General features: G+C 45.4%; 1 protein-coding gene across 1 annotated transcript in view; it reads right to left on the bottom strand.

Annotated features, from left to right (window-relative positions):
- Positions 1 to 1,036: 1,036 nt before the first annotated feature.
- Positions 1,037 to 25,630, bottom strand: part of RHOJ (ras homolog family member J) — a 51,708-nt gene continuing 27,114 nt past the window's right edge. Inside the window, exons 2-5 of the mRNA XM_057378772.1 lie at positions 10,686 to 10,744; positions 5,296 to 5,460; positions 4,119 to 4,214; positions 1,037 to 2,264 (exon numbers count right to left, since the gene is read on the bottom strand). Coding sequence (XP_057234755.1) covers positions 2,118 to 2,264; positions 4,119 to 4,214; positions 5,296 to 5,460; positions 10,686 to 10,744 — 467 coding nt within the window. The 3' untranslated portion in view covers positions 1,037 to 2,117. The remainder of the gene's footprint in view (positions 2,265 to 4,118; positions 4,215 to 5,295; positions 5,461 to 10,685; positions 10,745 to 25,630) is intronic.

Below are 25,630 nucleotides of genomic sequence, written 5' to 3'. Positions count from 1 at the left end.
ATAAAACCGAACAGAAAATCACACGTTTAAAAATTGCCAGCAGCGAGGAGGACTTTCTTTTGTCTGTCTCAGGTTAGGCACAACTGTGTTTTCATCCGTGTCTGTGCGCTCTGGGAAAGGGATGGTGAGTGGAAGCCACTGGGTAACAGCAGCAAAGCCTTTGCTTCGAGTCTGATGGCTTTTGTCAGASAGAAATCAGTTGATTTCTACCGGGAAACGTTTTGGGGTGTCAGAGCTGGTTTCTGTCGGTGTCCATGGTGAACTGGGGGGTGGAATTTGATGRTGTTTGAGGTCCCTTCCAACCWAACCCRTTCTRTGATTGTGTGGAATTGAATTTGTGSCAAAGGAGGAGCTYGGAGCCATCAGCCTGGTCCCCTGCTCGTGCCCTGGTGCTGCTCCTGCTGTGGTCACTCCTCGCTCTGGGCCATGCCAGCTCTGAATGACCCCATTTTCCTGGTGACAGCTGTGCCCTCAGCTTCCCAAGAGGATATAACTGCCATTCTCATGGAATGGGGTGCAGAGGGGAGCAGGGCCTGTGCCCCGGGGCTGGGAGGATGCTCTTCTGTCCCTCACTCCCTCCTGACACTTCTGGAAATGCTGCAYGACTTCTGCAAGGAGCTACATCCTCAAACCTCGTGTGCTGGTGCTGTGATCTCCTGCTCRGGGAAGGAAATCCATAGYAGGACACTCTTGTGGGTACCCAAARGCAGCTGCAAGAGCCAAGAGCCCCTCGAGTTCACCTCTGAGTGTCTGCCTTGTTTGATGTGCAAAACTGCGGGGTGCAGGGAGAGGCTTTGGTGGAAAGGCACAATTTCTGAGCAGCAAAGGGAGCTCAGGGGCAGCTTCCCTTCCCCTACAGGCTGGAATTCCCATCTCCACACTGCTGGCTGCAGCCCATCATTGACCACTCAGGGAAATGTCCACTCCTGAGGACTGCAGCCACGCTGGAACCAAAGCAGCACTTTCTGTGAAGATGGAGAAATGGGAGCAGAGAGAAGCAATGAGTGCGAGGAGGAAGGCTGCAACAAGTCAACAAGTCAACAAGTTCACAACTCCACTTTGAGAAGGTTTTTTACAGAAATACTTAATATAAAAAGGATAATTTTAAGGCAATCGGATCACCTCAAAGCACTTAAAGTCAGTATGACCTTTGGCTTTTTTTGTTTTTGCTGGTTTTGGCTGTTGGGTGAGATGAAGAGATCCAGCTGATCTATAAGGTAAATTCTCAGTTGCCAAGGCAATGTGTCTGGTTCATATTCTCAGTTTGAAGAGAGATTGTTCCATGCTGCTATTTMATGTCTAGGGCAATATTCTTTGGTGGCAGAATTTCTTTGTTTCGGCACATTAATGATACAACTCTGTACTTCCTTTCCCAGCTTACAGAAACATGGCTCAGCCTGAACATTCCTCTGTAAAAACACAGTTATTTGCATTTTTTTTTTTTTTGTTGTAAGAACATTCCTTAAGTCTGGAGGTAAATGTTGATCCTTTTTGATAGCTTGGGTGCAGCAACATCCTGACGCTGTGAAGTTTCACCATCAAGTGAAAACAAACTGGAATCACTCCACCTTTGCTTCCTTGAGGTTTGAACAAACTGAAGCATCTCCTGAACCAGCAAGTCTTAGAAAAGAAGAGCAATTTCAAAGTACATCCTACCTAGAGTKTATATCTTACATTTTAGATTTCTACAGATCTCCGTGTGCTTTCAGTCAATTCAGATTCGATTCCTAAGGACTGCAAATTCCTAATTTTGATCAAATTCTTACTTAAGGCCACAGATGGGATTTCTCCTGTTCCTTTTGCCATCTTTAGCTCTCTGTTTGCCACACATTCCTGAGGTGGGGAGCCAAGCAGGAGCAGGTATCCTGGTTTCATCCTGGTTTCATCCTGGTTTCTGCTGGTGCAGTCTGCAAAGCAGCTCCGGAGGGTTAGGGAAGCACAGAGACAGGAGCTGGCCAAGGGAGATACAGCCTGGAGGTTTCACAGAACAGGGGGCTCCTATTTTTGGGTGAGAAAGACCCTTTAGTGGTCACARACCCCGTTTCAGTTGCAGGTGACCTTGGTTGCCTTTCTGACCTGCCTGGTTTGACAGAACTCYGCTGGCTCTGTCCCCCGGGTCACACCAGGGTGCAGCACCTGTGGCACTTGGCACAGCGCTTCTTCTTCTTCTTGGGGTGGAAGATGGTCATGATTGCCTCGTCAAAAACAGTCTTAAGGCCTTTCTGTGTGAGGGCTGAGCACTCCAGGTAGCACTGGGCTCCAATCTGGAAGAGAARAGAGAAAATGTGAGTGAGCACGCACTGGTGGGAGAGACGGGGTGATCCTGTTCCAGTGTATTTCTGTGTTTAGAAAAGGGGTCAGGAGATTGTCCTGTTGTGTATCTGGCTGCCTGTGGGATGAAGGCACAAGCTGACATGGTGTCCTAGGTTAGCTGAGTATTGTATTCCTATCATCTGCTTATGTTAGAAGAAAGTTAAACAACCCTTCTGTAACTATACATTAGTCGAGACTGCTCTGGTTTGTTTGGTGATGTTCCTCCCTTCAAGGACAATCGAAGGGAAAGGGACAAGACACACATGTTTTTTTTTTGTCTCCAGGGAGGCTCGGGATCAGCGGTGGAAAAGAAGCTGCCTGCTCTCTGGGACTGCTCGTTTTTTTCTCCCTTTCTTTGGACTTGTTTCTCCTCGAATTTTTTTTTTTTTTTCCTTCGTCATCTGAAAATTGGAGGATTTTCCCGTGGCACGACAGACGAGAAAGATCCTTCAGTGAACCACCGGAGAGAGACTCTGTCCAACCCCTCTGGGGGCCCCGGAGGGGAAGCTACTCCCAGGAGGGAAGAGAAAGGCTTTGGGATCTAACAGCTGATTCCACAGGGGTTTTTTTTTTGTGTTTTTACAATTTTAAATAAATTTTTTTTTTCCTTTTACTTTCCTCTCTGTGGAAAAGTTTGTCTCTAGGACCCAGGTGGGGAAAAGAGAGGGGGGGAGGTTTGCTGGAACTTGGGAGTGTTTTGCTCCCATTAAATTCATTCAGACCACGACACATGGCCATCCTGAGAAGGGAGCAAGAATCAGCATCACCAGGAGTGTCTCACCACACGGGGTGAGCAGGGAGCAGGAATTCCCTGCACGACCCTGCAGAGAGAACGGGGCTGAACCCGTGTTCAGGTGCTGGACCTGGAGCTCAGCCTGTGCAGCTGGGGAGGCTCCCAAGGACACTCTGGGCTGTAGCTGAACCCCTCACACACCTGGCCCTTCTCCCCTGAGCTGTCACTCTTGTGCCCTGCATCCTCCAGGGATGGGGAGGGGTTCCAGCTGTTTTTTGGGAATGGGGAAGCATCCTTTGAGATGGGAGTCTCCTTGGTGTGCTGGCACGACACAAACACACACAGAGACCTGGGAAAGCAGCCACAGCTCACTCAGCAGCCTTGTAGCTTATTCAGCTTGTTCTGCTGATGGGTGCTCTCATTTTGRGGGCCAGGGACAATAATGGCACCTGCAGATATAAGGTGGGCAAGGCCAAGGTCTAGAATCTGCATCTCAGGGCTTGGGGAGTGCTTCTATCCCCCCACCTTCACAGGAGAAATGTACAATAGCACAGAAACTTTGGGAGCACCTTCTGTGCTGCTTGAGGTGCAATGGGTAAGGGGGAATAAATTTTGCGCTTTTGTGAGGGATAGGGAAGAGTTTGGCAGGAGGTGACTGCAGAGAGGAGGTGGCCACGTGCATCTCCTGGCAGAAAACTGAGCAAGAAACCCTTGATTTGGGTGAAATGGGCAGTAAAATCTGTTTGGACGCCCATTTTCCACATGCTGCCCTTGATGCTTTGCTGAGAGCTTGGTCATGGCAGCTGGCAGAGATCAAGAAGTGTTTGGACAGTWCTCTCTTGCACGTGGTGTGATTTTTGGGGTTGCCTTGAGCATGACCAGGAGTTGGACTTGTTGACYCTTTTGGGTCCCTTCCCACTGAGAATATTCCATGTGTGCTGAGTCCAGTCTGTCTGAACAGAGGCTTTAATCTCTCTGTGGGACCCATGTGCCTCCAAGGAACCTTGAGTGGAAGAAACCCAGTGGGAAGCAGAGATCAGTCAGTTTGTGACMCCTCAGGGGAAGCTGTTACCTCCTTTGCCAGCTTCACTCCGTGCTCGTAGGTCAGTGGTTTCTCCTTCATGTACAGCAGCCGTGCCAAAGTTTTGGGATCATCCCGGAGATCAATCTAGTAGAAAATGCACAAACTCTGTGCTGTAATCATTGATGAACGTATTCATGGCTTTACAAACCCACATGAGGGCATCTGTCCTCCTCAACCCAGCTGACAATTCAGAAATGAATTGATATGCTTACTTACTTTTTAATTTTTTTTTCCCAGTTTACCATGAATTAGTTTTCCTTTGCAAGTTATCAGGCCACAGCTCAGATGGGTGTGGTTCACTAAATAATCCTGCTGGAAGGGCAGGCTGCTGCAACCCTACACTGCATCCCCCAAACCCCACCCTGATGGGCCAGACAGACACAGCTCAGTCTCACTGACTTGAAACAAAATCCTGAATTTCCACGGAAAACATCAAAGTGAAGTATTCTGCCATTTCAAACCCATCCATTTTCAGACTGTGTGATCAAAAGGATAAYGCTTTTATTTTTGAATGGTTGTTTCAGATCATTCCAGTGTGCAAAACAAAGTMATTTGCCTTTCCTGTGACATGAAGATTTTGATTTTGACCAGAATTTGATCTGTTTCTCTAACTTCACTTAGGTTACTGTCCAGTGTTCTGACTTTTTCCAGGTGATCATATCCTAAACCTCACAGTCTCACTCTGTGTCCTGGAAGCAAACCCATATTTAGGATATTTTTATTTGATTGACAGATTCACAGATTTTAAGGCCAAAACAAAGTGGTTTGATCTTTCAGTCTGACAATCACTGTAACACAAGCAGGATGCTGAGTCACCAGTTGTAATGTTGATGTGAATGCATGAAGGGAGGCTACTTCCTTCCCATGTCATTTGGTTAATGACTTCCATTCTTAAAATTTAGTTTGAAGTTTAGTTTAGCTTCTAGCCCCAAATTTTGATGCTTTTTTCCTTCTCCTCATTAGAGACCTGTAAGAAAACTCTTCTCCCTACAGGTATTTATGCCTCATCGCCACATTAATATAAATTAGAATAAAAAGATGTGATAAGCTTTGCCAATCTGGACATCTGTTGTTTCCCATTGTCAGTCCTTGAGTTTTCCTCTAATGGGAAAATCTGTCTGCATTTCCCATGAGTGAGAGATTTTGAGATGCTCAGAAGTGTTACCTGTGTTCCTATGAGGACGTAAGGCACGTTGGGCATGCAGACTTTCAGCTCGGGCACCCACTCCTCCTGCACGTTGTGGTAGGAGGCAGGATTCACCACGGAGAAGCAGATGAGGAACACGTCTGTGTTGGGGTAGGACAGGGGTCTCAGCTGGTTGTAATCCTCCTGCCAGGGGAGAGCAGCGAGAGCGTCACAAGGGGGGATGGCTGAAAGTGGGGGATCAGGGTGGATTTTGATGAAGTGGTCAAACTGTTCATATTCATTCACACTTCTAAACCTCAGGGGACTGCTGGAGGTGAGGGGGAAAGCACCCCTCACAGGCCAAAAATGCTGATTTTTCAGCATCTTCACCCAAAAAAGCTGAAAGMTGCCCCATCCCTGGAAGTGYTCAAGGCCAGCTTGGGCAGGGCTGTGAGCTGTGACCAACCTGGTCTGKTGGAAAGTGTCCCTATCTCTGGCAGGACAGGGTTGGAATTTGATAATTCTGAAGGTCCCTCATGCCTCAATCACCCTGTGATTGTGTGAACACGTTTTTTGTGTTTTTTGTCTGTGGAGATGTTGGTGCTGTAGGTGACACTGACCATTGCACACGGTGCTCAGCAATGTCAGTCAGCACAAGACACTCATCCTGACAGCAGAAACAGAGCAAATCCAGCCTGGGAACATCCCTGGGGGTGATTTAGTGTTTCCACAGGCTCTGRATGGCGGAAGGAGAGATGTTTTCTCCAGTGGTGTAGAGGGTGAATTTTCAAACAGCTGTGATATGTCACGAGCTGGCTTTGATAGCTGAGTTTCAAGGAAGAATTTGGGTATTTTTTTTTTTCAGGATTGAGAAGAAGCCTGAAAGCCATGTGAAAGGACTAGCCTGGCTGTTTCTGACAGTGAGAGCATTTGTAGCTGTGTCTGGTGGGTATTGTTCAATGAAACCTGCTAGAAAACKTCAGTGCAGTGAAACAGATGCTTTTTAGAGGGGATACAGCTGTTCAAAAGCTTTTCTGGGAGGGGTAAAGAATTAAAAAAGGGGAAAGGAGCACAGAGTTGGAGTGTGGGAAACAATAATACATGCTGCTGTCAAGCCTGACTGCAATGTGGATCTGCAGTTTATGGTTTSTGCATTCTGGACAAGTCTCAAATCTCTGCAGTCTGGTTGATTTTGGTTATAAATGTGAAAACTCAGCTGGTGCAGATTTKCTTTGCAGACACTGAATATTTAATAGAAGGAAATAAAGCTAATAAAATGGGGGAAAAAAAGACACTGGGGTGCTGTTTCTGAGAGTTGAGAACATTGATTTTAAGCAGGGAAAACCCACACTCGGGGTAGGAGCAGAAATGGATGCAGGACTGGATCAGGGTGTGCCAGATTAAATGGTGTTTTAGTTCAGCCTTCCTTCTGCCTTGTTTTTGGGTCAACAAATGAGAGGGCTTAATTGGGAATTGAGAATGGTAAATCACTTTTCTGTAGTCCCTTGTTCACTTTCTATATACTAATAATTTGGCCCAAACTACTTCTGAACCAGCCCTAGTTTCCAAAATACACGAATGAATTACTCAAAAACAGTTTGCACCAACTGTTCTAAAAAAAAATCCCCAAAACTTCAATTATTAATTCTGAAAGGAAGCATGAGCCTAAATTTAGCTCTGTCTTATGAAAGAGAAGTTTAAAAAAGCATCCTGAAACACAAACAAAATGTTTTGTTTTGTCTAACTGAATGCTCATTGTCCCAAAACCACTTTGACAGGAAGAGCAAAATCCCAGTTACCACCTCCAGCCCTCACAGCCAGGATTTGGGGTAATTCCAGAGTATTTTTCAACTGCCTTATGTCTTTCCAGAGGCATGGGAAGTGAGGATCTGGAGAGGGATTTACAAAAGATGTTTGGATATGTCACCTCCCAGGAAGGTGGATTCTCCATATTCAAGGAATAGCAGAGATAAAAACCCCTCAGAAATGTTTATGGGAACATCAGTGAACATCATTTGCTCATAAAGAAGCGAAATTGGTGACAGAATATTTATCCAAGGCTCTGGAGACAGAGCCAGACAGCTCCCAGCAGAGGAATTAACAGAGATGAAGTGATGGGATCATGGAGAAATTGCATTGTAGAGACAGTTTTGAGACAGTTTCATGTGGATGTTGGGGGTTAGGAAGGCCAGACCTGATTTTGGGACATTATTTTAACCCAGAATATCACAACTGAGATTAAGATTTTTTGTGGAACAACCAACACAGGCTGATACCGGGTTCTTAGCAAAGACCCTTTCTGTATTTTTTGGTTTAATTGCTGCAAACCTGCTCCTGAACCAGCCACGTGGTGGCAGCAAGGATCAAGAAATCCTCATTTAGGCGATTTGGGAAGAAATTGGCCAAATATAGCCAGTTTCAATATTCCAGACGTGCATATTTAGAGGGGCTGGGACTAACTGTACCATTAAAATTACAGATTAAAGCCATGAGCGCTCTGCCTGGCTGTGACAGCTACAGGAGCATGCATTTAATTTTAYTTCTCTTGTTCCTTCTGAATCCCTAGAAAATCCTTTTTCAGGAACAGCACTCCTGATTTGAGCTATCAGCACAGACCATTATATAAATTTTAAGCAGGGACAGCCGTGGATCTCATAGCAGAGTCTCACCTCCCACCAGGGCACATGGGATGTTTCACAGACAGGTTAAAACACAAATTTCATGGATGAGAGTCAACACATGTACAGGAACCTCCAAACCAGACAAGGACCCCTTCTCTGTACCTGCTCTTCAGGAGAAGGCTGTAAAACCTCGCAGTGGGTGACCCCTACAGGGTCATTTCTCCTTCAGAGATGGCTGAAGTCAAGGAAATAAATAATATAAAAAAGGGGCTGGACATTTGTATGGGAATGGGGCACACGCAGAGGTGCTGCAGCGAGTGACAGCCGTGTTTGGGAAGAGACATGAGTCCTCGTGGGCTTGGGCTGTGGCTGATAATTTAAAATTAATTTTAATTTATATTAAAATAATTTATTTTCACAGCTTGTGCTTGCATTGTGCTGCCTGACATTTAGGGAGCGTGAGGCTTCCCACTTAACACTGCCTGGCCACTGGTTTGCCATGGAAATGCTGGGACATGACAGGGCCCAGATCAGCTGGTGGTGTTCCCTCTCCTCTGTCTCTGCCATCAGCTCAGCAGTGTTGGGGTCTGAAAAAATGCAGCAAAACTTTTAAATTTTTTTTTTAATTTTTTAAAATTTTTTTTAAAATTTTTTTTTAAATTTTTTTTTTAAATTTTTTGTTTTTTAAATTTGTTTTTATGCTGTTGCTGTGCCGATCTCTTGCACATTCTCCTAAAGCATTTTGCACCTGAGTCCAGCCTGGCAAGAACCCCACATTTTTTTCCTCCTAGGACTGTTTGTGCCAGGGATACAGAAAGSCAGATACCTCGAATCTGGGGTCTCTGCCAGCTCTGCCTTCAGGCTGACAGAGGGTCCTGCTGCATTTTCCAATTGTTATTTCATTAGCATATGTTTTACAGCACGGCAGTGTCAGGGGCTATTTCTGGCTATGACTTCACACCGATGCCTTTGGAAAGCCACACAACACAAGGAGAAGGAGGGGAGGAAACAACCCAGATGATCTGTTGTTATAACTGGAGCATGTGGGAAGCATCATCCCTCCAGCCTCCACGGAGAAAATCTACTCATCCAGGGCTGATTCATGCTCTGAGATGGACGGACACAGCTCTTGGATGGACACATCAGGGTCTGGAGGGGACATGAGGCTGGAGAAAGGGTTTGGAGAAAAGTGGTGAGCCTGGTTTGGAGCAGGGGCATGGCAAAACGCTGTGGAGGAATGGATGGAGGGGTGAGGCTGTCACAGAGACAGCTGAGTGTTCCTTCTGGCTCGGGAGGACAAATGAGAGGAGGTGTCGCTGCGGAAATGGGTGGCAGGTGGAACTGTCAGCCCTACAAAACAAGCAGGAATGTTGAGGCACTGGGAACTGAATATAACTGCAGTGTGCAGGGCTGACAGATCGTGACACAGGCTCTGAGCTCTGTGTCTGTGAGCTCAGAGGACTGAACAGGCTTTGGACATGGGCTGAGGACTCGGGTTGTATTTTGGGGCCGGATTTTGGATCATCTGTTTGTGCCATGTGTGGTCCTTAAGGGCCACCAAACCAGCTAAGGAGTGCCTGCTGCTGCCTACAGAAGCATGATAGGAATARAATTAAAGAAAGTGAAACCCAAAGCTTCAAAGCACCACCCCAGTCCTGCTGASTGCAGGTTTTTCTGGAAGTGACAGTCTGTTCTGGTGTGGGTTTTTTTGATCTCTCTCTGCTTAGTTCTGCAAAGTGTATTCTGCAAGAAGTGGCCTTTTGCAGACAGGAGGGTCTCTTTCTGTGCTGTTTGTGCATTTCACAGCAGTCAGCCTTGGCCAAAACCAGCAGAGCCAAGAAGAGCTCCTGGTAAAAGCAAAGCCCAGAGCTGCTGGAACCCAGAGAGAGTGAAGCCAGTTCCCAAATGTGCTTTCTCTGCTGCTGGCTCTGGTGTCAGCTCTGACTGGAGGAGCTGGTGGATGTGGGTTATGGCATTCCCAGGCTGTGAGGAACCTGGAACCTGCTCCCTCTGCTCTCAGCAGACGATTTTCTGCCAGCTTTCTGTGCAGACTGCATCCCTTCCTTTATTTTGTCAGTCGCAGGAATTTGGAGTCAGGAGAGGGAAATTTCACCACAAGAAATGTTGCTCCCTGTACTTTCTTCTGCCCTTCTACTGGCAGAGAAAAGCAGTTTGAAATAATTTCTCCTCCTCTCCAGGGGGTGAAATTATTCTGCAAACTTCGAGTGCAATCATACCAGATCAGAGTGTGGACAGTAGAAACTACAAAAGAATTCTCTATATAAGAATGGAATACAGACTCCCTTGTAATGAACACCCTTGTCCTTGAGGAGAATGTTGGGATGGATGCTGATCTGGCTGGGTTGCCACTTCAAAAGTCAGCAGTGGGTGACTGACAGGCTGGTGYTGTGTTATATTGGTTTTCTGATCTTGAAAATGGGAATTCTTCTCTGTATCATCAATGCCACCATGTGGTAAAGGTAAGAAAGCAGTGACTGCACAAAACATCGTATTTGCAGTTGGAGATGGATGTATGGGAGGCTAAACAGCCTCATCAGGCTTTGGTTTTTTGATTAGACAAAATACAGTCTCAGGGATGAACGTGTTTGTGTGTGTTTTACTGCTGAAACAGAATGAAACAAGAGGCAGAGGTCAGCAGTTCAACCATTACAATTCACAATTGATCATTAGTGTTTCTAAAAAAAAAAACCCCAAAATTCACAAACATCATGAACAACAAAGCCCAGTGTATGACAGTAACAAACAAACACGGGAAAGGAAAATGAGAAATGTTTCACAGTAATTTACCTGCCCTGCAGTGTCATAAAGCCCCAGCAAGTGCTGTTGTCCTCCCACAGTCACAGTTACTGGAAGAGAGAAACAAGAAATGTTATTTATGCACAAGCCATTGGCCTTAATTTTAAGCATTTTAATCCTRAAATGCCAACAGGCTCATTAGCAGCTGTCCTACACTGGGCAGCAGTGGAGGTGCAGGTGAAGTGGAAGGGTTTAGTCCCTGGGGCTCTGTGGTGGATGCTTTGAAGGACAGGAAGGAAGAGAACCATGAATATTTCCAGGGATGTTGAGCAGATTCTGTTGCAAATGATGGAAAGYGTGGCTTATTTTGTTGATCACATTTGAATTCACTTTGAACTTTATTTTGAGCCTGTTGACAACTTTTGAGCCCATTGACACAGACAAAAATGTTTTCTCATTGCCTGTGGATGAACCCCATTATCAGCTGATTCCTGTAACCAGCATTATTTCATGTAAAGGACATGATCTGGGTTAATGACATTTAATTAACCAATTAATCTGCTTAAATCATTACTACTCAATTTTGGGAAAGAAAGGGGGGCAGTSCAGTCCCACCCATTAGTCAACAGGAAACCTTCAAACATTTGTCAGGAAGGTTGCTTAAAATAATGATATTGCTGCAGCATATGGGCTATTACTTTTTTTAAACATAAGGACAAATGGCTGAGAGCAGGAATGAACATGGAATTGTGTCAGGAATGGGGGAAGAGAATCAATCAGGCTGGTGCCCATTGGCTGATCACAGCTTGCAATTAATGGGGCACTGGGAATGAATAATTGTTATTTCAGACAAAAAATAGATGGGTGCCAGCACAGGAGACAGTCCAGATTCCCCATCACCTTCCTTCAACCGGACTTGAATAAAATAATTTAAAATAATCCTCCCTGGTGTCGTGGTTTTCAACTTCCAGAGGTGCAGGGAATCCCAGAACATCCCACAGAGATATGAACTGGGTGAGTTACTGGCAGCTCTCCTGCTTTTCCCAGCTCCCTTCTCAGAAGCAGRGGGGTTACAGGTGATACCATAGGCAGCAGGAAATGTGCTTTATTTTCCCCAGTTGCAACCTTTGCAAGCCTCCAATCCACCCTAGCGCCAAGAAATGCAGGAGCCAGACCTGTTCTGCAGGTTTTACCCTGCTCAAGGACCAGCTGTGCCCTTCAGATGAAGGCAGTTTTCCAGCTGCAATGCACAGCTGGGAGAGGTGGACATGTGATTTTCAAATTCCTTGGTGAAATTTGCATGGAGCCTGCAGAGCTCCTCCAAAGCAGGATGCTCACAGGACAGCTGAGTGGCTGTGGGGCACACAGAGGTGCAGGGCAGCTGATATTTCTSATGGATATGGAGAGACACGTGCCACCCATCAGTGCTGACAGATTTATCCAGTTCTGCTGGCTCACCCTGAGCRCAGCCAAACTGTGCAAAGATCAGCTCAGGTCTTCAGTGCTTTAAAAACCTAAAAGTTGCCCTGAAATTTACTCTGCCCGTCTCTTTCTTAGTGGCATCTGACAGAGCTGCACGGGCAAAAATCCCCGGTGCAGATACAAATTGCTGCCATCCAGTAATTAATCTGGTTTGGAATCAGCCCATCCAGTGTGTGCAGAGCTCTGCCAGAAGGATATCACTCCCAAACCCTTATCTGTGCTCTGTGGTCCTTGAGGTCACTGTGGATGGTTTGCAGCAGGTCCGTGGAGCCGCACACTGAGCGGTGATTGATGGTTTGTGCAGCTCAGTTTGGCTCTTGGTCTCCTCTGGGAAATGCTGAGGGGCAATCAAGGGATTGGTGGTGTCCTGCCATTACTCTTCCCACACACAAGGGATGAGAAATGYAAGGGCTTTTGGAAAAATGCATCCTGACTCTACCCAGCTCGCATTTTCCATTTAAATTCTCCTTGCAGCATCTTGCCTCTTATGGGTCCTGCTGTGAATTTCTGCATGGCACCAGACCTTCATTTTACTTTTTCTCTTTTTCTCTCTTTATTTTACCTCATTTTTCCATTTTYYCCCCTTTTTTCTCCCTCCCCTGCTTTTTCTTTTGCCCATCAACCTTTATATTTCCTTTCTTCCTGTCAATTGTTCAAACCTGTCTTATCATCAGAGGATGTTCTTCCTGCCCACATCACCTCTCTGAGTCTGCAGCTACCACCCTGGCAAAACTGCCTGGTCTGCCAAACTTCAGCGAGTTGTTGTCTTTGGATTCCTGGCTCTGAATGCAGTGAGGACCAAATGGATCACAGTGGCAAATCCAAAGATCCCTGTTTTTTGAAACAGCAATGTCTAGATTAATGTGCTGGTGCTAAAATTTTCAAGAAGCGAGAACAAATGTCAAAATAAGTGGCTTTTGCCTGTGGAAACTTCATGGTGTTTTCATACCATGAGTTTATCAGTCTGTCAGGCAACAGGCAGTGCAGAGTATCCACTTGGTGGGTYGTATTTATGAGCTGAGATTGCCCTGCCAGGTTTGTAGGCCTCTCTTTTGGCTTTATTCCAGTTTACTCTCACTTACCCTGTCATTATCTTTTCCTGTTCTCTCAGTGGACAGGCCTGTGGGAAGCCAATGTGGAATTCCTTCCCAGTCACTGGGGTAATGCAGGCTCCTTTATGGAATTGTGAACTTGGCTTTATGAGCAGCCTTGGAATAACAAGACAAATAGGAATTCTGCTTGTCATTTTCTGACTATATTGATATATTGATTAAGCACTGAAAAGACTTGGCCTTTAACACTGAGTGCAGTGGGGGCTGCAGTAAAATCAGGCTGAATATTTGCACAGTCCTGGCCCTTWTTTCCCTCCAGTCTGGGTTGCTCCRGATGATGCAGCAGGGCAGATATTCCCCTCCCTTCACTAGGTGTTTTCAACCAAGTGCAGAATGTGTAAAACACTGTTTTTAAAATGATAGCTAGGCCATAAATTAGCTGGGTATTGCTTACTAGATTTTGAAAAATTACTTTGGGCTGATTCCAAGCTTTGTCACAGGTCTATGTGTTTGGGGCTCTGCTGATGGATTTCAGCACAGAGCTTGAGCACCACAGCASMAGGGCAAGGTGTAGATGGACATTGYGTGGGATGGACYKGGTGTGTGGGCCAYGAAATGGTCTGAGCTTTAAATCAGCGTTTAGTCTGCGTTTGTGGGGACAATGTGACAATTTTCCCTGATGTTCCCAATGCCCAAACTGCCCCAGATCCACCTGCCAGTGGCCAATCTTTGCCAAACTCTTCTCCCATTGTGCTTTGTTTGGTGACTTTATGGCACTGAGCTGCACTTGTGGAGGAGCCCTTCAGCCAGACAGCAGCAATGTTCAGTCTGCACTGTAAGAAATGGAACATAAATCATCTGCTGCACTCTCAGGACCTCTTAASTTGGGCTAATGGAGCAAAGCAACACATAAATCTCTGGTGTGACACCGAGCTAGGGTGCAACAGCCCAGCCACGCTCAGCTGTGGCACGGGAGAGTGGATTTGCACATCATGGGGAATTTTCTGTGCCAGTGAAGAGGTGCTTGCAAAACCCAGAGACTGCGAAACCACCAAAAAATACACGCAACAGCTAAGCAATGTCCAGTGTGACACCACAGGGRAAAAGACATCTCTTTATTCCAGCGCCTTCCTGCCAACAAATTAAAGTCCAGCTKCTTCAGAGAACGATGCCAGGGGCCTGTGAGCAAGCAGAGAYMGTGGSACCTGCCTGGGTGGAAAGACTTTTYCATGCTTTTGAGCAGATCAGTCTGCTTCAAGCCTCAGACTTTCACAAGGGCCATCTTCTGCCCTAGCCAGCAATTCTAAGCATTTGTTTTGCCTGCTCACTATGATTATATGTGCCAGATTAATGCTGCTTAATCCAGACTGATCATGGGATGATAAAATAATTGGGATGGAAGGAACYTTAAAGACAATCTAATTYCAAGCTCCCTGCCATGGGCAGGGATATYTTCCACTAGACYGAGTTCTCCAAGCCCCATCCAGCCTGGCCTTGAACACTCCCAGGRATGGCCACCAGTGTAARAACAACTGCAATTCTGGTTGATCTGGGCAGGAAAAATACCCAAGTCTGGGTTTTTTTCAGCTGGGAAAGAAGATAAAATCAGAAGATGGGCAAAAGGACAGATCTCGGTCAGCAAATTCCTTCTAAGGCACCTTTCAGAGCAATTTCTGTGGTGTGAAATTAGTGACAGAGTGAATGTGGTCTGTTGTCCAGCAGCTGATATCCCTGGGGATACTGACTGCATGTTTGCTCACTGGGGAACATTTTCCTCCCTTCCTGAAAGCAGTTTTGTGAAATCTCTCATAATGGACTGGGAATTCCCCTCCACTTTATAGATGTCTTCTGCTCTCTGGAGCTCACCCCAGACAGGACAGGAGTTTTCTGGTAGGAGGGTGYTGGAAAAGAGTGATTAAAAAAATCTGGTTTATAAATTGTCTTCCTTTTGTGCTGYATAACTCCTAAATAAGAGTCTCTGYGGCTGTATTTGAGGGTCCCTGTCCCAGCTAAGGACTAAAATGAAAAAAACACCTCAAAGGCATTTAGATCAAAGACATTCAGACCTCTAATTCCCTTTGGTTCCCGTAATGATCAGACATCTAAGTAACCAAACTGGAATTATMCATCCCAGGCTTTAAGAAATAGCAACTTTGAATATTCCATCAGAAAACAAAGTGAATGYGAGCAGTGCATGTTTATAGCACCTCCCAGGTACTTCATGTGCATTTCTGAATCCAATTTTGGGTCATATTTATCTTCAGAGTATCTTTCTTTGGCTGATCCARGTGGAGAAAATAAAACTGTCATGGGTTAGGTGTCCCACACTGCTTTGAATGTGTTTGGGTCACTGTCTGGGGAATTTAATTTCAGTTGCTGTGGGCCACCCTTCAGGAGATGTTGCTCTGCTGTAGCTGAAGTTCGGAAAACTCTGGAAACTGCAAATCAAAGCCCTGGGGATGCTCCAGTCCAGCAGCCACCAAAGGAAGGCAGGCAAAAAAAGGACCAAGAAAGACCTTAAGGGCGTAACCATGACATCCAGGCCAGGAAAGATAAACAGAGCTCTGTGCCTGGTTGCCACTTTAGCCAGAAGGCTCTCCTGCAGTGCTGCTCCTTGGAAATATCCCCTTTGGCTTTGGGTGAAAGGCCATCCTGCAATATTTTGTGGCCAGCACACCCAGGGTAGGTAAGAGCCACTATCACAGGACCCCGTGACTCAGTCCTGAGCCTTTCTTCACTTCCATGCAAAAGGATCATGTCCAGGAATTCGAGTGACTTGATGCCCAAGGAATGTTTCCCCACTCCCTCCTTCATGACAAACAAGATTTGGTTACAGCCAAATCAATGTTCTACCTCAGACTTACCCTGCAGCTTAGCCACATTCTTTAAAAAAAAAAAAAAAATTGAAAGCATTCTGTTTTGCCCTGTAATTGGCCTAAATGCCACAATTTATACATAAATTTTACTAAATGCTTTTAATTGCTCCCATAATCATCCACCTCGAGTCACACAGACCTCTGGGAGCCAGTGTTCTCCAAAAGAAGGGCTCTGAGTGAACCTCACCATTTTCTGTCACCTCATCAATGGATGAGATCTATGYTCTGCTGAGCAAATACTTCTGCCCATCTGATATTTACAATATCTGAAAAACATTTCCAGTCTCTCCCYGTGGTGGGAGCACAGAGAGGCCTCCAGGGCTGGGATTCAGCCGATTTCACTCCGTGCAGCCCTTGGTCTAATGAGGTGGTGAGGAATTCACTGCTTTGTCTTTAGGCCACAGACATTTAGTGATTTTAAAGCCAGATAGGATTCATAGCATCATTTATTCTGCTCTAAATAGCTTATCTAGTGTCTCCCTACAAGGCATATTTTCTTGTTCTTGTATCATTCTTGCAGCTGTTTTCCAAATTTTTTGTTGAGCAGTTGTTGTGACCAGACAGCGTGCTCTAGCAATGGTTTCATTAATGATCTAGCCAGAGGTAAAATGACTGATCTATTCCTACCTGTCAGCCCCCAATGGCTCATCTCAAGCTCTCATTGGTTGATTATCCTCATTATTTAATGAGTCTTGCAGTGTTTTGTTCATTTCTTAAGGCTAAAGTCCAGTCATTCTTGGCTTTTGCATTTTCAAGCCTTTTCATGACGTTCTTTTTTTTACTCTGTGGTTGTGTGGAAAATCTGGAGAATCTGTAACTCCAGCACCCACTGAAGGCATCTCACAAAAAGGGAGGGGAACAGCCACGCTCCTGCAATGCTTCCAGAGCATGGAAATCAACATTAAAGGATTTTGGAAAAGAACATTAAAGGTTTTTAGAAGCCTGGGGTTGTCTATGCAGCGAAAAGCTTTTTCTACAGAACTTTTCAGGTCAGGGAAGTGATATCTGAGCACTTCTGGATGTTTTCTTTCCAGATATCTCTGGGATGCTCTTCACCTTGGGCTCCAATCTCTCCCACATGGTGAGGGGACCTCGTCCACCACCTCCCCTCTTCCTCATCCATACAGGTTTGAAGATTCCAGTGGAATCAGTGGGAAAATGCCCAACTCTGATTCCTGTTGCAGCCTCYCTGGGRAWGGARACTGACCCCAAATGACAGCCCCATWGTCCCAYTCTTCAGCAGCAAAGATTCATGGAGASAGTGCCATCCTAGAGGAGGATTCATAGATTGTGCTCTGTGGTTTTCTTTGGAACCTGAGAGGAAAAACGATGCAGCTCCTCACAGTTGAGTGTTTGCTGCTCAGAGACAGCAAACAGAGGAGAKGTACCAGTCCACCAATCATTTTAAATCAAGCAGCTCAAATGAAATGTTCTAAATCTTTCAAAACACATTGAGAAGTCAGACTTCAGCACTGGCCAGCATACATGACACAGAACACAAAAGCAGAGGAGATTGATTAGGAAAATGAAACAGAATGAGTTTGGTCCAGAAATGGATGAAAGAGAATGGAAATTCCCAAAGCTTTCAGAGCAAGCACAACACTACAACATGAGCCAGCTTCTTCCCAGCCTAGGACATTACTTATTTATAGACAGCATGAATGAAGTTGATTTATCAGAATCATCGACCTCATTGTTTGTAAAATCAGCACTGGAGGATTTCCCCTGCATCTCCATAAATTATTGCTGTGCTCGTCCAGCCTTGAACAAATTCAGACAGCAGAGTCCAAGGAACCTTGGGGTCTCTGCAAGAAAACCCTGCCCAGTTTCTCCAGTAACAAAGCATTGAGGGAGCCCCTGGGACCTCCAGGTTGTGCAAAGCTGCTCTGGATAAAAAGACAAACACGATTACAGAGCTTGGGGAATTGAAGAACAATTGACATTGTGTCCRAGAGGGAGAGTGTTTTGTTAGATTCCATTCTGTCTGAAATGAAGGGCTGAGCACCGCCACAGACTGGGAGGTGCTTCCTGAGTGTTTCAGCTCCCTGAGCACCACCAGCTGCCCTCATTGGAAAGCAGTTCTCCTCCTGAGTTAGAAAATAATAATAATAACTGCCCTGCTAAATGCAGTAAATTTGCAGGCAAATAGGATCTGATGTGTGAATTTCAGTGGTAACCTAATTGAAAGTCTTTTTGCTCTTTGCTGAAAGTTACAGCACTRAATCCAACCAAATGTGAGACAGAGTAACAACTGCAGCATTAAGCAATATAAATAGGCAGAACCTCATCGTATTCTTAATAAAAATGTGATTGTTCCTAAACAATGAGGCATATGGGATATCATCTTAATCCTGATAGAGGGGAAATGCCCTTACTGAGACCACGTGATTGTCTGCGACACTGAGATGAATGAAAGAATAAAATTTTAGCTATGACTGTAGTGGAAAACTGTTTAAAAAAGGGGAAAAAACCCAATGTAGATTTGAAAAAATAGTTTTAGCACTATTAAGTATTTTTGAAGTTTCCATCACTCTGGCACAATATTCAGGAATACCTATTTTTGGAGCTGGGCTTGTAACTCAAGTCAATAGCAAAGACAGTAAAGCTCTGAGATTATCAAAGGGTAAGTGTTAATTGGAGTAACTTTGTTAGTATTTTAACTAGCTGTAAAAGACCTGTAAAAGACCAGGTACTACAATTTTTTTTTTCATTTTCTTTTAACACAGACAAAGTCAGCCAGGATTCTTTAATAAAATCTTGAAACCTGACAATGAAGGATGTATTTGGAGTCTCTCAACAGTGATGCTGAGATCATGGTAAGCAGAAAAAGGAGTGGGAATTTTCCACCAAAGACAAAAAAGTGGTAATAAAGAGAGAAAAAGGTGGGAATAAACAGAGTTTTGATCATTTGCCTGTCTCCTTTTTAYTGTCCATGTGAGGCAAAAAGAATATACCCAAAGTTATGCCAGGCATCTGGTTATCAAGGGAACGTGAGACTTGGTAAAYAGCATCAGAATAAATGGGAGATTTGGGGCAAAATGGGACAAATTTCACTGAACTGCATCCAGGCAATACACAGGGTGTTCCCCAGAGCATGGGAGGACAAATCTCTCTGTGTGGCTGGGGTGAATCAGGGCAGCTCATCTCTGCACTTCTTGCCCTGTTCAAAGATCAGAATTTGGGGGATTTTTTTTTCCCCTGGAAAGGAGAGGAATGCAGCCTGGAGAGGCAGTGCTGCCTGACGCTGCTCTTTGCTCCAGGTGCTGTTTTAAAACCTGTGGTGATCTGCCTTGGTCTGGGTTAGGTGACAATGGCTGCAAATAATACACATGGAAGGGCACAAAACATCCCCACTGTGGGCTGCACTTTCCAGTGATGGAGTGACTCTGTCCCAGTGGCTCACACTGCAGAAGGCCCTGTCCACCCTGGCAGAGCACGATGGCACATCCTACTTCTGCCAGGGGTGATTTTGGGGGGAAAAAATGGCTTTTCTGCTTGCCAGCATCTTCAACAAAAAGCACAGATACCAAAGCTAGACAGGCATAAAAATTTGTCTGTGAAACACACGAAAGGGGACACACAGGAGTGGGTTTTCTAGAAGAACCTGGTATTAGGAAAAGTATGATTTATAATATAATATAGGAATATAAACCAGGAGTTGCCTGCAGGACCTAGAGCAAAGCTGTGTCTAGTGCCAGGCTGAGGTGTTTTGGGTGCTGTATTTGGGCACAGACCTGCAGGACACATGTGTCTGTGTGTGTCTGTGTGTCCCAGGCATTGCCACGAGCGTTTGAGCAAATCCTCTGCAGCCAGACCTGGCTCAGTGAGCACAGCAGTGCCTCGGGCATCATTCCAGAGTCAGGGCAGTGAGACCYAAAATAGCATCTGGTGACTCTGGGTGTGTGACCTAAAATAGCATCTGATCCTCTGAGCCATGAACTGTTGGGTCAGGGGCACGTTTGGCACACTGAACCCAATCCAGCAGGCTCCAGGGTGATGCTGAGGTCACTGTGGAGCTCAGGAGCATCAGGTCTGCCCAAATTCCAGTGCTTCTGTGGCTGACATTTTACAATGTCAATCCTGTTTTGGGCAGAGGAATGATTAAATGATATTTTGCCATCCCTTCCAGCCACTCTAATGCTTTATCTGCATCTTAAACATTTAAGTTCGATCTTAATGATGTTTTTTCCTGTGTGCATTTCCCCGTGAGGCATTGCTTGAGAACAAAACACCTCGTCCTGGACCTAAGAAGGACCTGACAGAAACTCTGCTTTGATTTTCCCAAAAAGAGACTCAGGCCCATCATCCTTAGCACCAGGACAAAAACTCAGCTGCTATTTACCCTGCAGCTTGCAGAGATTAGCCAAGCATTTGGGCAGCAGCTCAAAGCCTGCATGGCTTGAGAAGCAGAAATATTAAACACTGTAATAAAAAATCTCGGAAATATTCAAACTTTCTGATAAGAAAATGCGAAGTTAGGAATTATTATTATTTTCTTGGCTGCCACCAAGGTTTTAAATGCTGCTAATGCTTTCTCTATGGCCTGCTGAGAGTCTTTCCACTTTCCTGTCCAGTGTGGCAGCGGACAATGAAGTGATTGTAATGTTGGAAAAGCAACAGATGGAGATGGATGAAATAGTCTTAACCCTCTGTGTGTTTTTGTGTGCCTGTGAAAGGGAGAGGTGAGAGCAAACCTGAGCTCTGGATACCCTCACCCTTCATTTCAGCATGGCTGCACTCACATGAAGCAGGGTGTGATGTCCCATGATCCCAGAAGGGTAATTTTTGGGGATGATTTGGTGGCTCTTTCAGCACAGAATTGGGTCTTGCAGCCTCCTCTTGGGAGACCAGGGGGATGCACATTGTCTGCAGCCCAGTGTGTGTAGAAGAGGTCCTGAAATTCCTGGCTGAGCTGAGGCCAGAGGATTTTTCCTTTGAACAGAAAAAAAAAAAAAAAAAAAAATCCAAATTCCACTGCAGAGCTTGAGAGGAATTTTCAGCTATAAAATGTGATTTCTGCAGAATCCGATGTTTCCACGGGAAGCTATCACTTTCAACAGAGGAGCTCAGATGTTTCCACTGGGAGAAATGAGGTGAAATGGTGTGAATTAACTGGCCCTGATCTSAATTCACTGCTCCCTCTGTTAAGGAGACCTGAGCCAGTTTATGTAAAGCTGTTTCCCTGACAGTGACAGTGACTCCTCCATGGAGTGTCAGGGGACACCAGGGACACTCAGTGGCTTCCTGGGAGACCAGAACTGCAGTCTGGACAGGGAGAAAACACAAATAACCAGATCTGGTCCTCCAGCTGCCATGGAGTGCTCTACACAACAAATCTCTCTGAAAATTACATTTAACACAGAGTCCAGATTTTTCAGGCTGTGGGAAATGCATTAAACCTAAATTTGGAGTGGATAGGCACAATCCTCACTTTGATTTAAAAGTTTTGAAGTGAAACTGTTGAGGTTTTTTCAGCACATCCATCTATTTTTTTTTTTCATTTGCAGGAAGTTTGTTCCTATGAAAATGTTATGATTTTAAACCCTTCATTCACATGCACAATGGAAATTAATTCTGAAATGTGTAGCTTTTCCAAGTGACAWGAATTTGTGATGTGTTTCTGCTCTAACCAAAGCTCTTTAAACTTGTAACTCTCATGTTAGRATTAAATAATTTAACAGTTCTGTTAATCATTCCATGCTTGAATACAATTTTTGAATGAAGTGTTCTAATTCAGCAGTATTTCCAGGAATTTCTTGTACTCCCTTTTAGCTATAACTGCATTTAGGCTGCATTTACTCTTGMAAAGATTTATTAGGTTTAATTCACCTTCTCTGCCACCTTGTGAGCATCAGAGGCTGCTCTGCTGAGCTCAGTGGTTACTTTTGGTTGGGAAAAACATCAATGAAAAAACAAGTGAATAATTCTGAAACAAGCAGGGTGTATTTTAATGAAAATGCCGTTAAAAGGTTATGATCCTAAAATGCAATGGTCACTAGGTGCAGAGAATAGAAATTTATGAGGAAATGATTATTTTTATAACATATAATTTCTTGCCCTAGGTGCAAAAGGAACACAGTCAGAAAAAAAAACAGGGTAGCAGCAAATGGCTCAATTAAAAACTCAAAATATTAGCCTATATGAAATTGGSCATCTCTCTAAATTATTCCTCTGCCTGGCATAAATATTATTTATTTTATACCTAGCTTTATTTAAGGCTGTATTTGCTTAAGGATTGACTGAAATACACTGTTTTTAAGCATTCTGAGAGTGTCTTAAACATCAGACCTGGCAATTCTTCTATCTCTCTCTTCTCTCCTGAGAGCCCAACAGTTCATTCCCTCTTGTTTTGTGAAGCTTTAATCTATATTAGAAAATGTTGACACCYTTCTTCAGCTACATGAAAGTGCCACTAATGGGGATCCCATCTGACTTCAGACGAAAGGGACTTTGAAGGAAAAAATCACAGAAAATTGCAAATAAAGGAGAAATGAATCAAGGTAGGAAATCCAAAGCTACTTCCCCCAATTGATTACCAAGTATGATGTGAATTTTGCCTTTGATTTGAGCTGCTGCTTAGCACAGTGAATGGATTTTAAGCAGTGTATTTTACACAACGAGAGACATGAGAAGTCTTGTTTTGAAGAGAGAAGTTGTTTCTATTTTTGCAAAGGCAAATCCTTGGGTTGGGACTCCTTTGTGTCAGGGGGGTGCAAACAGGRGCCCTGCAGAGCAAACACACCGACAATGGAGGTGGAAAAAGGAAATTTCCTGTTTTATAGCCAGGGAAAYGAGGTGCACAGAGAGGACGTGGCTYYTCRGGGAACAAAACTCTGAGTTTCTGTGTCTGATTCACCTCAGCACGGAGATTGGGTTTGACCATCCTTGAGGGCAGCACATCCCACTGAGTGATCTCAGCACCACAGAATCATTTARGTTGGAAAAGAYCTCTGGGATCAGCGAGTCCAGCCTGTGACCCCACACCACTTCGTCCAGCAGACCACGGCACCGAGCGCCACATCCACTCATTCCCTAAACACCCCCAGGGATGGTGACTCCAACACCTCCCTGGGCAGCCCATTCCAGTGTCTAATCACCCTTTCTGTGAAGAAATTCCCCTTGATGACCAACCTAAACGTCCCCTGGCACAGTTTGAGGTCTTGTCCTCTTGTCCTGTCGCTGGAGGAGAACCTGACCCTCAGTGGCTGCACCCTCCTGCCAGAGAGCTGCAAAGGGATAAAACCCCCCTGAGCCTCCTTTTCTCCAGGCTAAACACCCCCAGCTCCCTCAGCTGCCCCTCTTAGGGGTGCTCCAGACGTTTCCCAAGCTTCATTGTCCTTCTCTGAACCTGCTCCAGAACATCAATGTCCTTCCTGAACTGAGGGGCCCAGAACTGGACAAAGGACAGGAGTTGTGTCCTGCTCATCCCTGAAGGGTGGTCCTGGCTCACAGAACCACAGAATCACAGAATCTTTACGGTTGGGACAGGTCTCCAACATCATCCAGCCCATCCTTTTGCCAATACCACCACACACTAAACCATCTGTCCGCTTCCATGTCTACTCATTTCTTGAACTCTCTGCTCCGGTAGGTGCGTGGAGCAGCAGAGAACAGTGCCCACGTGTGTTTTTGGAAAGAGAAAGTCCCTGCGATTTCTCGTTTGAGCTGATTTCCCTGGCAATCWGATTAGAGTGGAAATTGATGTTGAACATCAGCAAGGCACGCGTTTTCCTTGGCCACAGGTGCTTGTTTCTCTGCAGTCACTGGGGTGTTGCTGAGTTTTCAGGCATTCTGCAATTTTCTATTGATTTTTAGTGAAACAGTGCTGATGYTTGCATAAAAAAGCACCTCAGGGTCTTGTGCTGACTTTGTCCAGAGCTGAACTTATCAGATAACATTTTTTTTCCCAGTTTCTGCCCTGTCAGACCCCACACAGAAATCCATTCAGAAAGTACATCCTCGAAGAAATCAGGCTGCCAGGTTAAGTAAAACAGGTATTAACTCAGATACCTCTGAGCTCAGCTGAAGCATACTTCTCCGCACAGAGAAAAGCCAAGCAGTTTGCTTTTTTTTCCTTTTTTAAAAGGGTTTTGAGCATTTTTGTGCATTCTCATAGTGACAGCCTTAGAATAGACTGAAAAACTCTCACCTCTCTGCTTTGCTGCCATAAAAATTCAGTGAACAAAATTGTCTGCAGCATTTTAAACCAAGCCTAGAGAAGTTTCAGAAGGCTCAAAGCTGGAAGTGTTCAGAATCAGACTGGAAGGGGCTGGGAGCAAATTGGTCTGGTGGAATTTGTCTCTGCTCACAGCAGAAGAATGAGTTGATCTTTAAGGTCACTTCCAACCCAAATAATTCTATKATTTTGGGGTGGGTTTAGCCATTTTGTGCCACAGCTCTCTCTCATACCCGTGATGTGAGCGAGCTCTGGGGTGGAGCACTGGTTGCGCAGAGCTGCAGGGGTGGGAACTCAAAGTTGCATGAAAAAGGGCCAGAGCTCTCCTGTACCAACCCCAGGTTGCATTTTGGAGATCTCTGCTGCTGCCACAGACTGGAATTATTAAGGATATCCCTTTGGCTGCTTTCTAACCCATCCATATAAGGAGAGCTGCCACCGAGCTGTGTCGGGAGAGAAATCCAAGGGGGAGGATGCTGCTGGTTTTAAACCCTCTCTGACTGCCTGCAGGAGGTGGAGGCAGCACCCCAGACATCTGGGATGTGTAAATGTGTCTGCCCAGCTGCTGGCTGATGCTCTGATGCTCTGGGAGCTCTGCCCTGCAGTCAGTGACCACATCGTGYGCTCAGCCACAGCTTGGGGCCAAAGAGGAAGGGAAGATGAAGCAGGCATGGAGCACAGAGCTGTGTCCAATAGCCCCAAGGCACTGCTGAAGTATAACAAAAGGAGTAATTTTTGTTTAAATTTCTGATATTTCTAGCTCTCTGAGCAAAGCATCTTTTCTCTTTTCCCTCTGCCTGTGTTTTTCTGTTCTTTTTCTGCCCAGCATTTCTCACAAGGAGGCAGGGTAGAAGCGAAATGCAGAAAGCAGAATGAAYGTGGTTGCTTTCACCTGGTGCACTTTATCTGCCTTTTTCTTTGATCCCGGGGTTATCCAGAGCTCTCAACACCAAAGAAGAAACAGGACAAAATCTGTGTCTAAAGGGATTGGCTGTAGGTGTTACACAATCAGTCAGGAGCAGAGAAAGGGAAGGGCTGTGCAATCCTGACCAAGTGGAGCTTGGAGCAGGAGGGAGGAAAACACTACCTGGGGTGTTAATTCCAGCCTGAGCCTCGCAGCCCCCACTCCCTGCACTCTCTCCCTCCTCTGCAGAGCTCATGGCTATTCCACCCCAWCAGCCAGAGCTTCTGAGCAGTCAGGGAACAGCTCTGCAGTGCCTGGGTGACCCAGAGATGATGGAACACGGGCACTTCACCCTCCTCTGAGAGGCCGTGGGGACCCCAGAGGACCCTGAGCACCGAGCCCCGTGTGCACACAGCGTTCTCTTTGGTGTGACGTGCCCTCTGCCAAGTGACATTTTCCACAGATGCTGGCTGGGATCAGTCTGCACCTGCACATGTGTGTGTAAC

Source organism: Malurus melanocephalus, unplaced genomic scaffold (assembly GCF_030028575.1).
Source record: "Malurus melanocephalus ecotype Western Australia unplaced genomic scaffold, MMel_1.1 scaffold_373, whole genome shotgun sequence".
Classification (NCBI taxonomy): Eukaryota; Metazoa; Chordata; class Aves; order Passeriformes; family Maluridae; genus Malurus; species Malurus melanocephalus.
Note: the sequence above shows the minus strand (reverse complement) of the source record. Positions and strands in the feature narration are given on the sequence as shown.